This window comes from Bombina bombina, chromosome 6, assembly GCF_027579735.1.
Source record: "Bombina bombina isolate aBomBom1 chromosome 6, aBomBom1.pri, whole genome shotgun sequence".
Taxonomy (NCBI): Eukaryota; Metazoa; Chordata; class Amphibia; order Anura; family Bombinatoridae; genus Bombina; species Bombina bombina.
The window spans coordinates 603160167-603176071 of NC_069504.1; the positions used below are offsets into that span (position 1 = coordinate 603160167).

The 15905-nt window shown below is 39.0% G+C and overlaps 1 protein-coding gene across 1 annotated transcript in view; it reads left to right on the forward strand.

Moving 5' to 3' along the window:
• Positions 1 to 15905, forward strand: part of ADAMTS17 (ADAM metallopeptidase with thrombospondin type 1 motif 17) — a 611877-nt gene that overhangs the window by 441671 nt on the left and 154301 nt on the right. The window contains exons 16-17 of the mRNA XM_053717604.1: positions 2758 to 2832; positions 5271 to 5351. Coding sequence (XP_053573579.1) covers positions 2758 to 2832; positions 5271 to 5351 — 156 coding nt within the window. The remainder of the gene's footprint in view (positions 1 to 2757; positions 2833 to 5270; positions 5352 to 15905) is intronic.

Sequence of the window (15905 nt, forward strand, 5' to 3'; positions counted from 1 at the left end):
CAGGAGAGAACGTTTGGTATTTCTAATAGCCCCTGCGTGATTCCTGCAGGAATCTGGTATGCAGTCTTGGTGGAGATGACTCCTCTCCCTTCTTCTAAATCTCGTTTCTGACACTGTCTGCTTGGAGATTGTATGTTTAGTGCTGTCTAAACATGGTTTTTCTGAGTCGGCCATTGTGGCCGTGATTCAGTCTCGCAATCCTGTTTTTAGAAAGCCTTTCCATATGATATGGCATAAATATTCTTACTGGTATGAATCCAAGGGTTCTCTGGGAGTAAGGTCAGGATCCTAGGATTTTGTCTTTTCTCCAGGAAAGTCTGGAGAAGGGTTGTCAGTCAGTATCCTAAGGGGTCTGTTTTCTGCATTATCTTTTTGCTTCATTAGCGTCTGGCAGACGTGCCAGATGTGTATTCCGTTTGTCAGGCCTTGATCAGAATCAGGCCTGTGTAAGTCTGTTGCTCTACCTTGGAGCCTTAACCTTGTTTTTCTAGTTTTGCATCAGACTCCGTTTGAGCCGATGCATTCCATAGAGATTAAGTTTATTATCTTGGAAAGTTTTGTTTCTTTCTGCTATCTCTTTTGCTCTGAGGGTTTCTGAACTTTGAGCTTTGCAGTATGAATCTCCTTATCTCATATTTCATGCAGATAAGGCAGTTCCTCATACGAAGTTTGGTTTTCTTCCTAAGGTTGTTTCGGACAGATATAGTAGTCAGAAAATTGTTGTTCCTTCTCTCTGTCCTAATCCCTCGTCTCATAAAGAACGTTTTTTGCACAACATAGTTGTTGTGTGGGCTGTTAAAATCTATCTGCAGGCTACAAAGGACTTTGGTCAGTCTTCTGCATTGTTTGTTTGCTTTTCTGGAATACGTAGGGTCAGAAAGCTACTGTTACTTCTCTTGCTTTCTGGTTGTGAAGTAGTATTCGTTTGGCTTATGAGACTGCTGGACTGCAGTCTCCTGAGAAGAATTAAAGCTCATTCCACTAGGGCGATGTCTTCCTCTTGGGCCTTCAAGGCTGAGACCTCGGTAGAATACATTTGTAAGGCTGCGACTTAGTCTGTTTTACACAATTTTTTTCTAGATTCTATCAATTTGATGCTTTTGCTTCGGGTGAGGCTTCTTTTGGAAAAAATGTTCTGCAAGCAGTGGTGCTTATCATCTGTGTCCTCTAGCTTGGGTATTGATTCCCAACAGTAATTAAGATGAATCCGTGGACTCACCCTGTCATTAGAAAGAAAACAAAATTTATGCTAACCTGATAAATTTCTTTCTTTCTTGACACGGTGAGTCCACGGCCCTCCCTGTTTTTCAGACAGTTTTTTTGTTATATTAACCTCTTAAGGACATATGACGGAATTTTTCCGTCATAAAACAATTGAGCAAACTGAAAGCTGTGTCCTTAAAGGGTTAACTTCAGGCACCTCTGCACCTGGTGTTATTTCCTTTCTCTCTTTTTCCTTTGGTCGAATGACTGGGGTTTATGGGAAGGGAATTGATACTTAACAGCTTTGCTGTGGTGCTCTTTGCCTCCTCCTGCTGGCCTGGAGGAATATTCCCAACAGTAATTAAGATGAATTTGTGGACTCACCGTGTCAAGAAAAAAGCAATTTATCAGGTAAGCATACATTTTGTTGTTCCATGTTTTTTTACTGCACGTTCTCATTATTTTCCTGTCAAAAGACCTAATGTACATATACTATATGACCAAAAGTATGTGGACAACTGACCTATATGATATTGTTAGACAGCCCATTCCAAAACCATTAATATGTAGTTGACCCCTATTTGTGGATGTAACAGCCACCACTCTTCTGGGAAGGCTTTCCACAAGATTTTGGAGTGTGTATTTGGGAATTTCTGTTCATTCAGCTAAAAAAAAAAAAATTTGTGAGATCAAGCACTGACGATCGGCATTACAGTTAATCCCAAAGGTGTTCAATGGGTTGAGTCCACTGTGCAGGCCACTTGAGTTACTCCAGACCAAACTAGTCAAACCATGTTTTCATGGACTTCTCTTTGTGCACTAGGGAACAGTCATGCTGGAACAGGAAAAGGCCCTCCCCAGACTTTTACCACAAAATTGGAAGCACCCAGTTGTCAAAAATGTCTTTGTATCCTGTAGAATTAAAGGGATAGAAAATCCTAAATTAAGCTTGCATGATTCAGATAAAGCATGTAATTTTAAGACACTTTTAAATTCACTTCTATTTTCAAATGTGCTTCATTCTCTTGATATAAGTACATATCTTACACTAGTGTGAGATAGCTAATAATTGGTGCCTGCAAATATTTGTCACTTGTGAATGGCTGACTAGATGTGTTCAACTAGATGCCAGTGGTGCAATGCTGTTCCTTCAGCAAAGAATAACAAGATAATGAAGCACATTTGATAATAGAAGTAAATTAAAAAGTTGTTTAAAATAGTATGTTCTATCCAAATAACGAAATAAGATTTTGTTGTTCCTGTCCCTTTAAGATGACCCTTCACTGGAACTAAGGGGGCTCCCCAAAAGCCTAAAAAATGCCCTAAGACCATTATCCCTCCCCCACTAAAGTTTACAGTAGGCACTATGCACTAACCAGTAGGTAGTGTTTAATGCACCTGTTAGCAATGAGTGTACCTGAACTCAATAATTAGTAGGGATGTCCACATACTGTTGGCCATATCTCCTTGAGGATGCTAAAGAGTAAACAGACATTTTGTTAAACTTTTATCTATAAAAGAACCAAAGACTCATGACTTGTTTGTGTTTCCTAGTCAACAATAGTCATTGTAAGAAGGTTTCCACATGTGTCATGACAAAGCCAAAGACTGTCCCCAAGTGTTTCTCATGTAAGAACAGTGTGGGCCCTGTGTGACATTGTGCCTTTCCTTTGTTTGTGGTTGCTCTTTCTTTGGGGATCATGTTGGCAATGCAAACAGAACATTGTGTTTACATCATGCTCACATCTTCTGCTCTTTTATTAGCCCCTTCACAGTGACAAGGGACATAAAACTGGTTCATGCAGCAAAATTACTCCTTATTATTCTAGGTACAAAAATGGTTATTAGCTGAGCACATCATATTAAATACAGGAATACCACGCTAATACTGCAGGTTAGGGACCGGAGTGCTGCTGTAAAGTAAAAAAAAATTAAAGCGGAGAAAAACAGTTTTCGCTTTCTGTTCACTTGCCAGTGTGTTTAAAAACAGAACTAACATATATTAGGTTTGCAGTAGCGCTAAGTTTAGTTTAATGCTAGCACAGTACAGTATTTTATTAGTATTCAATAAAAACTGTACAGTATCTGTAAAACAGTGACAATTACTGTAGTAAAATTTGCCAGACACGGAGTGTACTGTAATGCTGTAAGCAGACCGATCTGCGCATAATAAAATGGCGCCAGTTGTCTTTCTCACAAACTCGTGATGAGTTCATTACTGTTTCAAAATCCTTGTAGGTTGGGCTTCAGCTCCGTATTAGCGCTATATTAGCGAATCGCTGTAAAGTTGGGTTCTCCTGTTCATTCACTTTCAGAATCTGCACACGCACACAATAATCTAAGGAATGTTTTTAATTTAATGTATTTATATCACTGATATATTAACCCAAGAACATACAATAGAAAATCACTACATTTTGTTGACTTTACAACAAAAAAAAAAGACTATTCATGTAGTTGCATTACTTCTTGGGAATCTCTGTTCACATTTGTGATGTAATAACTAACATATCTAATTGAGTTTAAGTGAAATCATGTGTGCACAGTGATTAGGGTATGAGGTCTGGATGAACATTAGGGGCATCCTACCTCAAGGAAGCCCCCCCGCTGAGTGATATCTTGTAACTCTTTGTATGCTGCTAGTTTCTCTTTTCTTTGTATTCTGTTAACAATACTGCACAATGCACACTACTGTTGATCATGCATTATAGAATGGTAGATTTCTTGTAATACAGAAAATGACATACCACATTATTAAAAGCACTGGATATAACAATACAAAATAAGACACGCATAAAGCGACAACACTGAACACTACAAAAATCAATACCACAGGTAGAATATCTATGGTATAATTTTGTATATAAAGGAAAACATCTGTTTAAATAGCAAACAATTTTAAATACCACTTCTAATGCACCAACACAGTGTGAAATGTCTCTTAATATCACAATACTACAGTAAATACTCACATAGCATTACCCATGTATCAGAAAAAAACCTTTCAACTCTTTTATTGTAGTGATCCAGTCTAATTACATTGCATTACGTCCCCTTCTGCATTAAAAAGATTAATACAATCATTGTCAAAATATGCATTACTCATACACAAAAGTGGGTGATTTATTAAAGTTATTTTCCAGTCTGACACCAGAAAAAAAAAGATTTTGATAACAGTATCAGTGTAAATTTAGCTACAAATGTGGGAAAGGTATAACATTGATAAAACTCATAAATGCTTTGATATCATGTTCAATGGAAACCTGTCATTCTGAACTGAGATTAAAGAAACCACATCAGCTCGGCCTATATTCTTCTTTATTAAATCTGTGATCTACTGACTCTGGATAGACACTCTGATCCCTTTGTATTCTGGTGAATGGGTTAATCCAAGTGCTGTACAGGGGGTCTGTTTGGTGTGTGCCTGCCTTGTGTTTGCATGCCTGGCCCCTAATGTTATTCCCAGTGTACTTCAGAGGCAAAAACTGGGTCAAAATATCCCACATGATGTCAGCCTGGGCTTGAGCTAAGATCTGCCTTCTCTGAGGTCTCCCTGGCCGATTTAATTCACACCATTCCCGTTTCTTGGGGATTGGTGCCTGCTTAGTCCTCTCTCAGAATGACAAATAATATAATGTTTAAGAGTCTGGCAGTGCTGCAATATAAACATTGCTTTGCCAAAGCCAACATCCCCTGGCTGTTTACAGTGAAGCAGCTCACTTGGATATTTAGTTGTTCTGACTTTGTGATATCATGTATTTGTTCCATCTGCATCAGAGCACAGCACTGACACGAAAGCAGCATAATGCTGATCTTGGTTTCACTCTGGCTGACATCTAGTTTCTATTGTGTCTACTTTTTCCCTGTCACATCTATTTAAGTATGGCTTCACATCACATTTCACCAACCAGATTTTGGGTTTTCCTCATGATGGTGTCAGTGACCCTTTCTGCTGGGTTCTATACTTTGTAAGGTTTACCACTTTTGGGGATGAAGCCTACATCTTTGGTGATGGGTATAATATCCCGGAAATATTGTGTGACCCTGTTATTTTTTTTTGTCCACAGGTTATATTGAAGCTGCAGTTATCCCTGCAGGAGCAAGGAGAATTCGAGTAGTGGAGGACAAGCCTGCACACAGCTTTTTAGGTAAAAAAACAACAATAATATAAATAATAAAAAAGAATGGGTTCTTAACTCTTGGGGCTGTGGTGAGATGATCTAATACGTCTCACCAGTACCTCAAGGTCCCTCAAAGTCCCTCAAAAAAGGCAATTTTTTTCTTGAGAGTTGTTTATCTCTCTATGCTGAGTTCTGGATGGGAAGGAGAGACACCTACATTGCAAAATAATGCTCAAAAAAAGCCCCAGAAGATTTGGCTATATTTCTTATGCCGGCGAGTTTTTGATCATCACGTCCTTGGTTTCTGTAAGGGTGACAAAAAATAACCCTCCTGGCTTGTACATTTCTGGAGGAAAAGTGTAAGCAACTAGGCCTTCTTGCACATGATGTTTTCATTAAAACTTTATAACCCATTGAACAATAGGTTTAAGGTAATAAATGGAGGAGGCATTTCTTCTCTCTCCCCCAGAAATAAATCTATAATTTGCAAGCCTACTTTTTCAAATAAGAGGTTACATGAACTTTTAGTTTGGACAATGTGAAGATGGTATTTACTTAATCCATTACACACCACGTTTAGAGTAACAAAAAGGGAAAGAATTTTAAATATACTTTTACCACAAAATATTAATCCATGCACCCATAAGGTCCTTAGATGGATGGAAGAGCGTGTGAATATATAAGTTAAAGGGAAAACCTCACCACTTTCTCTAAACCAACATACACCTTAGACCTCTTATTATAAGAGAAGCTTTGTCTCTAAATTAAAGAGTCATTACCATCTAGATATCAATTTGAGACAATTCCCAAAAAGGAATAAAAACTTTGCTTAATATGTTTGGGGCTGATATAAAGGTTCCGTTTGTATAAATTCCAAAATAAACTGAAATGTTTTCACTACAATTTAACTTGCTTTTGTCTATATTTTAATATATATTACTTTTCTGTTGGGACATAAAACAGGTTGAGATCTGGGGATATCCTAAAAGGGCTAATTAAAAATAGTTTGCATGGGGGCGGAGCCAGCAGCCGACACAGAAAGACGTGCCATGTTAGAGCTCCTGAAGTTTGATCACAAAATCTTATACATCTAGTATGTTGGGACTCTTTCTACCTCAATGTTTGACTAGAAACATGGCATAAAGCGAGGGGCACATGATATGGGACAACAAAACGGAATAACTAGCAACGCAACCAACTTTTCTGTTTGCTGAGACTGCCGCATGAAGTGATCCGCCATTTTGGAGACACCTAGACTTAGACTTATCCTTTTGCACAAAGATACATCCTCGCCCTCTAAATCTCCCCGTACGTTATACTATGGAGAGGCAAATAATCTCTGCCCTTCACCAGTTGGGGCTCTTACTAGACAACCACAGGCAGTTGCTCTCTAGAGAGCTGCGAGCCGCCATGGACCCGCAGTTGCCTGAGCCGCTGCCTGAGGTAATAGTGGAGGTTTCGGATTCCTGCGATCTAGATACACTGCAGCCGAACATGACTTCAGGTCAGGAGATAGAGGAATATTGCATCACAGCAATACAGATCCCCAGCCCTGACTTACCGATGTGGATATGTGAGCGAGACAGCACTCCGCAGTTCTCTTATACACAGCATCGCGTAATGCAGAAGGAGGAGACATGGAGACTGTGGAAAGAAATAGATCAGTCCCGCAAGCTGAAAGCTACTATTACCGCTCCCATTACCGACATGGAGTTTGCCTTAGCCAGAAACTCAGACCCGGAGGTGCTGCTGAGCGGGTTATTAAGGGCTGTGACCCACCTGGAGCTTGCTCCCAAACGACGCTCCCTGCCTATGTTATCTAATAGTCTTGCCTACCGCTTCAGAGAGGAATGCTCTGATGCCCGATCTGGAATTGGGTAAACATTCTTATGGTTAAGTCCCGGACAGATCAGGAGAACGGGTTGGTGGTCAAATGACTGATCCGCTTGGGGTATAGGATGAAGATCCATTAATTACAACCCTCAGTCTCCTTTATTGATCGTCAATTCATAGCAGGGTACATGCAGACTCTATTTATGCTCATGCTTCAAGTTTTATTCAGGACTGCTGACAATTCTGTTTAATACACTTGTTAGTATAATACTGATCTCCTATGTTATTTGTTTCCCCTGTTTTATTGAATATCCTCTATCAGGTCCCCTATTGTGTGTTTTTTGACAATACTTTATTGTGCCACATTTCTACTGAGTTTATTCAGAGACTACAACTCCCCAGAAATTTCAGAGCTCTCTTTATCAGCAGGTCACCCGTAATGAGAGCCCAGCAAGTGCAGAGACGTTTAGGCATTGGCTAAACCTTTGGAAACATAACATTACTTTAGCACTGTTAGGCTTCATAGTTTTATAGGTTACATATGTTGAACATGGTCTTTACCTTTATTACTAATTTAACTGTTACTTATCCTGTCATGTATATTATCTTCTTATTTGGCTCATAAGGCATAGATGTTATACCCTTATGATGTGTTGCCAAGACTGTCTCTCACCCTTAGTATGCTCTATCCCCTGAGGTGGTAACCACGCCATGAACATTTAGCTGAGCTCCCCTCACCTTAAATAACCACAGGGCCTTCCTAATAATTCTTTCTGCATCTTATCTATACTCCCTGTCCCCCTTTTATATGCAGTGAGGGACACTCTCACAATAACCCTATATATCTCTCTGCTTCTCCCCCAAACCTCCACTTTATGTTTAGAAGTAATGGGTAGCTTTTTATAATAAATGTCCCTCCCTATATATAATTCGCCACCAGCACCCTATCACTATGTAGCTTATATAATAGTCAGCCTATTCTTATTGTTAATATATAAGGTAAACATTTTAGTTTCATAACATAATCATTACTATTGGCTTTAAGTATCTAAATGAATATGTTTAAGGGTCACGTGTACAGAGCATATTAAGATAGCATGTGTCTAATACTCTGTAAATGCTCTACTATTTTTACTAGCTATACAATGTCGTGGGTGGTTTGGTATTGGGTGATTTCTCCTTTCTGTTCTTAAGATTATGGTTTGCATGTTATTGTTTATATTAATACTAAATCTGGTGTGGGCTTATTTTATAGTCTAGGTATTGTAGTGCAGTTCTCATGGCCCAGTCCATAGTTGTAAGAAGTGTACGCTGTAGCACAGCTGCTTTAGGAGGTTTTGGGACTCTTATAACTTACCCTAGCTATGTATCAGCTTAGTATTTCATCTGAGCCTAATTCTGTTAAATTCTTGTTATGCTACTAGGCAGTATTTGGCTGCTATGTTTCATACTATTAAATAATGACTACCTAGCATAATTTCTAGTTCTGGCCAATCTCATTAACATTTTACTGAGGTAGCAGTAACCTAGGTGCATGTTGGCTCAGAGCTAGAGTCTATATAACTCTACATATATCTAACCCTATATAACCATGTACCTGATATATCAACTAGATTATAAACAGGTTGATTAATACATATCAGATTTCTTTGCTAAGGTATAGAAAAGGGCCTTCAGTTCACAGAACGTCGATTTCACTCATCTCACTACTAATATGTGCATCTCCCTCTTTCTGAGTTTATCTCTGTATAGCTATCAGCTTTTATGATATACCTAAGTATGCTGTTAGTTTCTAGTTGCAATACAGATGCAAACCATTATATCATTCTATTATGAACTGCACCCTTGCCTGCATACTGGTATCTAACATATAGGTACAGTTTATATATAGCAATAAAAGTAGCGTAATCCCTTTAGTTCATGGGTACAAAGTGAGTTCAGCAACAAGCTGAATAGAAAGCCCTCTAGTACACAGATACGACTTGTGCATTGTAACATATACAATTTAGGGCCTTTAGTTTGAAGGGGCAGTATGTACTGTGTGACAAATCCAGTATGGTGCACTCTAATATATAAATACAGCTGAAATGTAGCGTCGAGCTCTATATCAGAATATTAATACATAGATACAGCGTGTGTGCAGAAACATAGCTAATACAGTTCCTCTGGTATTAATATTTGTGTTATCGGACATTCAGGCAGGTATGCAGATCACGCTATTTATCTATAATCTCTAGCTTCTGCTATATATATGTACTTTGACAAGGGCTCCGCTGCACTGATACGATTGCTAATGGTTATAATATGTATTCTCTGTATCTCTCGTTAACGTATTTACATTATGTGCTTTATTTTTCTTTCATTAAGGTGAGACCACTTTAATCCTTCACAGGAGGTAGCTGATTCAATACCCTAACACATATATTGCTATGAGCTTAAGTTTATACAAAGCCCCCATCTGGTGAGCCAAATTATTTCCATAATTCGATACAGAGTAACTGGCAAGGCCCCTTACTTCCCACAGTTGAGCTCTGGTTTTACCTTGGTCGCATATTCTACGCATTTATCATTACTTTCTCATTATATAAGCATAACACTATATTTAGATAATTTCTTTGCTCTGATGAAGCCATGCCCATCCCAGTAGTCATGTGAATAACGGGTCCCCCCTGTGAAGCCCACCCTCATATCCATCTAATAAGTCTTTTCATACCTGCTCTCCTGTCCTCTTTGGCTCTGCTCCCCCCATTCCCCTCCCCACTCCACTTTGAGCGGCTCCTGCCCGCTGCGTCCCCTTATCCCCCTCCCCGCTAATTTGGTCCATAAGTGGCCAAACATAAGCCATTCCATGTTTATCCTTCTTTTACTAGTTTATATAATGCTATAAATGCTTTTCATGATAATGTGGAGAATATACTTTATCTTCCCCCTCCCTTTCCCCCATAAAACCAACCCTTCCTTGCTTTTATATTTTCTTAATTAATATTTTACGGTGTATTTATTTATCACAAGGTGGGGTCACTTCTAGTCTACATATCATATAAAAAAAAAAAAAAAAATGAGGTCTCAATCTAGATGGTCCAAACTCTTTACTAATACCTTTAATAAACGGGATTTATATGCCCCTTCTATTTAGATTTAGATTTACTGCCTAGTAAACCTCCATGCTCCTTCATAACACTAACCAGCTATCACTTCTCCATTCTTTTACCATTCACCATGGAGTACTACTCTATAAATCTTTGAATGTATACAATGTTGGCATAACTTGTGTAGTTTACCTGGCAAGATCATGGTATTAGTTCTGTACTATTCTCCTTTGCTACCATTGTTGGACGTTTCATTACTGTTATATTTGTTTATGACTTCAATAAAAACCTATTAAAAAAAAAAAAAAAAAATAGTTTGCATAAAAAATGGTTTAAAAATTGCTGGCAATTATTTTAAAATATTTTCGAAAATAAGCTAAATTAATTACATAGCTAAGCTGTCTGGAGAAGCCAACTCCACCCCCTTATCAGTGTTTAGACACAGGCATTGTATTTCAATTGAGTTCACAGCTTCTATTAATGCTCCAGCAGATAATCCCTATGCATTTTTGCATTCTACCAAAACAACAATAGATATAGATATAGATACAGCTATAGAAGGAAATGTGTGGGGGGAGTTAGAGCTTTACAATTCAGAAGCTAAAAAGAAAGGGTTAATGGCAAGGCACTGCAATATAAATTTGTAGTTAAAGTAATTAAAGTGCATATTATTATATTTTGTCTCTATCCCAACTTGTTTTATGTCCCTTTTGTATTGTGAATTTTGAGAAAACTTTACCTGCATAAAGCTGGCAAGACAAATCAGTGAGACCAGTTTGTTTAAAATGCTTACAAAATTTCACAAGACTTGTGAGTGGGCTTCAGACATACCATGAGAACTCCCCTTTTCAGCCCAGGGAACTGCCCTGTCCCTCTCACATTCTGAAACTGGTAGTTTACAATGGAGAAAATACGAAGTGCAATGTAATTTATTAAAGATACACAGAAAAATAGAAAGTATGGTTCTTAGTTATTAAAGTAACACAGAAACTTTCAAAGCATAATCAGAATGTGTAAAATCACTGCTAGATCAAAATGTAAATTTATTAAAATACAAATGAGAAAGTGCAAAGCTTAATTAAATGTGATAATACTGAAAGGATCCATTCTGTAATGTATAGTATCGGTAATATAAAATACAATGCACAAAGTGTAACTGTAACAAAACTCTCATATCATGCAGTGCTATACACTGGGCTTGTCTCTGCTTCACATACATAAATGAGAAATATCTTGCAGTGCTGGAGAGTTCAGCCCTTTTTCTTTTGAAAATTCAGTGAGTTCAGCCTTTTTAAAATCTGAACTACAATTTCTCTCCAAGCTGGAGAATCTTTGAATATCAGGGCCTCAGCTAAAAATTGCGGCACTCAGGAGTCTATGATTAGGTGCTAAGGGCCAGATTGCAAGTGGAGCGTGATTTAATGCTCTCGCTCAAGAGTTGACTGCACTAAAAGTAAGCTTTTTGCATGCGTTGGGTAGAGCTCATATTACAAGTTGAAAGTAACCTGTTTTCACTTGTGCTCTAATAGACGTGCGAAAAAAGCAGAACTTAAAATATTGCGTGTGGAATACATTATTCCCCCATAGAAGTCAATGGAGCAAAAAAAGTGGAATAAGAAACTAACGCCCTACTCGAGCGCAAACCTGATCACATTATCTTAAGTACGCTAACACGAAATGAAAATATGAATATTTTCACATTCCAATGTTCTTCACATTATTCATAAATACATATTTATTTAACACAGCCACACCATGCGAGCTTACAAAGCCAAACAAACTGAGAACAAAGAAGGGGTGCACAGGTGGATGTAATCACACAGAGAAATACAAAACACGGAAGGGAACTGCACTCCAACACCGGACCAGGTACACATCCAGTGACTCAGCAACATCCCAGCCCTGGGTTCTAAATAGCACTAAAAAAAGTTGTGATGTCACCAGAGCCACAGGCAGTTAACCCCAGTCTGGAATGGGTGCAAGAAACAAGGGGGATTACAAACAAAAAGTAATACAACACATAGAGACACCTAGCACTCACCAGCTAGCTCACAGCTAAGATAAAATCACAACTGGAAAGGTTAGTTACCGCATCTGGCCAAATGGGAAAAGCTCAGGCACCACGTCAAGGTCCTTTCCACTGCCTGAGTCCCTAACACAGCGACACCATGCAAGCTTACAAAGCCAAACAAACTGAGAACAAAGAAGGGGTGCACAGGTGGATGTAATCACCCAGAGAAATACAAAACACGGAAGGGAACTGCACTCCAAGACCGGACCAGGTACACATCCAGTGACTCAGCAACATCCCAGCCCTGGGTGCTAAATAGCACTAAAAAAAAGTTGTGATGTCACCAGAGCCACAGGCAGTTAACCCCAGTCCGGAATGGGTGCAAGAAACAAGGGGGATTAGAAACAAAAAGTAATACAACACATAGAGACACCCAGCACTCACCAGCTAGCTCACAGCTAAGATAAAATCACAACTGGAAAGGTTAGTTACCGCATCTGGCCAAATGGGAAAAACTCAGGCACCATGTCAAGGTCCTTTCCACTGCCTGAGTCCCTAACACAGCCACACCATGCGAGCTTACAAAGCCAAACAAACTAAGAACAAAGAAGGGGTGCACAGGTGGATGAGCTAGGTGAGGTGAGCTAGCTGGTGAGTGCTGGGTGTCTCTATGTGTTGTATTACTTTTTGTTTGTAATCACCCTTGTTTCTTGCACCCATTCCGGACTGGGGTTAACTGCCTGTGGCTCTGGTGACATCACAGCTTTTTTGGAGTGCTATTTAGTACCCAGGGCTGGGATGTTGCTCAGTCACTGGATGTGTACCTGGTCCGGTCTTAGAGTGCAGTTCCCTTCCGTGTTTTATATATATATATATATACATACATACATACATATATATATATATATATATATATATATATATATATATATATATATATATATATATATATATATATATATATATATATATATATATATATATTGGTAATTTGGTACTATAAAAAAATATTATATATATAAAATTATATATATATATATTTAAATACATAGCACATATTTTGCTATGTGCAGAACATTAGAGTGTGAAGTATTGACAGTAAATACACACTATAACACTTTATTAAAAATTAATATTGCATAAATATGCTTTCACATGTTTTCATCTACTTAACTGCAAAGGGCTCCAATGCAATTCTATATATGTCTTTGTATATCTATATATGTATTTGTGTTTATATGTGTATACATGTCTGTAAATACATATATACACATCTAAATACATTCATATTTCTCCTTCTCTTCTACCTTTCCCTCTCTACAACACACATGGACTCTATTCCTATCTCACATCCCTCAGCCAGCCATGCTTCACTGATTCTGAACTTAAACACTTGCATAAGACACATTCTCATCTCCTTTCGCTCACAATATTTCTTTTTTCTTGCAGCTGAGGATGTCTCACCTAACCCAGGTCCACCCTCTGCTTCCCTCAATTCACTTCCCCAAATGACACCTCATACACCTTGCCCACGTAACCCTCTAAACCTCATTAACTACACCTCTGTTAGTACACCCCAATTCTCTTGTGCCCTTTAGAATGCTTGCTCTGTATGCAATAAGCTTGCATCTTTTCACGACCTATTTATTTCACGTTCACTTAACCTGTTAGCCCTCACTGAAACTTGGCTTTCCTCCTCTAACACAACTGCTGTAGCCTCTCTGTCCTATGGCGGCCTGCACTTCAGTCACACTCCCAGACCAGGAGACAAACAAGGAGGGGGAGTAGGAATTATCCTGTCTCCACACAGTACCCTTCACTGCATTCCTTCACCCCCCCTCTTTCCTTCTCATCTTTTGAAGTTCATGCTATCTGCCTCTTCTCCCCTGTAGCTCTTCGTGTTGCAGTTATCTATCGGCCCCCTGGCCCAGAATCACAATTTCTGGACCACTTTAAAGCCTGGCTTCCACATTTTCTCTCATGTAATGTCCCTTCTCTCATTTAAATGACTTGGATCTCATAGACTTTTCCACTCAACTAAATCCTCTGATCTCCAACATTTCATCCCTCTCTTGCCCAAACCTCATGCCTTTACAGTATAATTCGGCACTAAAATTAACACTTGACAAGGCTGCACCCTCCACTCTTCGACGTACATCAATCACTCAATGGCAACTGTGGCACACCAAACAGACCAGATATCTTCAGCGATGTTCACAGGCTTCTGAATGGCAGTGGAGGAAATCACGTACCTTTGCTGACTTCTGGCATTATAAATTCATCCTTATGTCCTACAACTCTGCGCTCAGCCTGGCCAAACAAGTCTATTTCTCCTCGTATCATCTCACGCATCCAACCCCTGGGCCTCTAGTTATCAAGCCGTCAACCTCAAATACGCTTGAATTCCGCAGCGTATTTGTGGCGAGGCTGATTCACCTTAGTTATCAAGCCCTACACACCGGCAAAAGTAGAATTTAGTGACGTAAGCTTCGATCCGCCGGACTCAGTCCGACACAGATCGATTCTTACGTCACTCCAGATGTTCTGAACACAAGTTCGGCACAATTTGACTACTTTTGCTAGTTATCAAAAAACTAGCAGGTACGCTCGTCACTTTTCCGGCCCAGCGTACCTGGTTTTCAATCCCCCGCCCTGGAGGCGGCGGATCCCATAGGAATCAATGGGAGTCTGACCATAGCGAAAGTTCATGTTCGCTGCTGCCCGACATCCCATTGATTCCTATGGGAGATGTCTACACCTAACACCCTAACATGTACCCCGAGTCTAAACACCCCTAATCTGTCCCCCCCTACACCGCCGCAACTAAATAAATGTATTACCCCCTAAACCGCTGCTCCCGGAGCCCACCGCCACTCTGATAAACTGATTAACCCCTAAACCGCCGCTCCCGGAGCCCACCGCCACTCTAATAAACTGATTAACCCCTAAACCGCCGCTCCCGGACCCCGCCGCCACTATAATAAATATGTTAACCCCTAAACCGCCGCTCCAGGACCCCGCCGCCACTATAATAAACTGATTAACCCCTAAACCGCCACTCTCGGACCCCGCCGCCACCTACATAATACCTATTAACCCCTATCCTGCCCCCCTACACCGCCACCACTATAATAAATGTATTAACCCCTATCCTGCCCCCCTATAATAAAATTATTAACCCCTAAACCTAAGTCTAATCCTAACCCTAACACCCCCCTAACTTAAATATTAATTAAATACATATAAATATTATAACTCTTATTAACTAAATTATTCCAATTTAAAACTAAATACTTACCTTTAAAATAAACCCTAATATAGCTACAATATAAATAATAATTATATTGTAGCTATCTTAGGATTTATTTTTATTTTACAGGCAACTTTCAATTTATTTTAACTAGGTACAATAGCTATTAAATAGTTATTAACTATTTAATAGCTACCTAGTTAAAATAAAGAGAAATTTACCTGTAAAATAAAAACTAACCTAAGTTACAATTACACCTATCACTACACTATCATTAAATAAATTATTCCTATTTAAAACTAAATACTTACCTATAAATTAAACCCTAAGATAGCTACAATGTAATTAATAATTACATTGTAGCTATTTTAGGATTTATATTTATTTTACAGGTAACT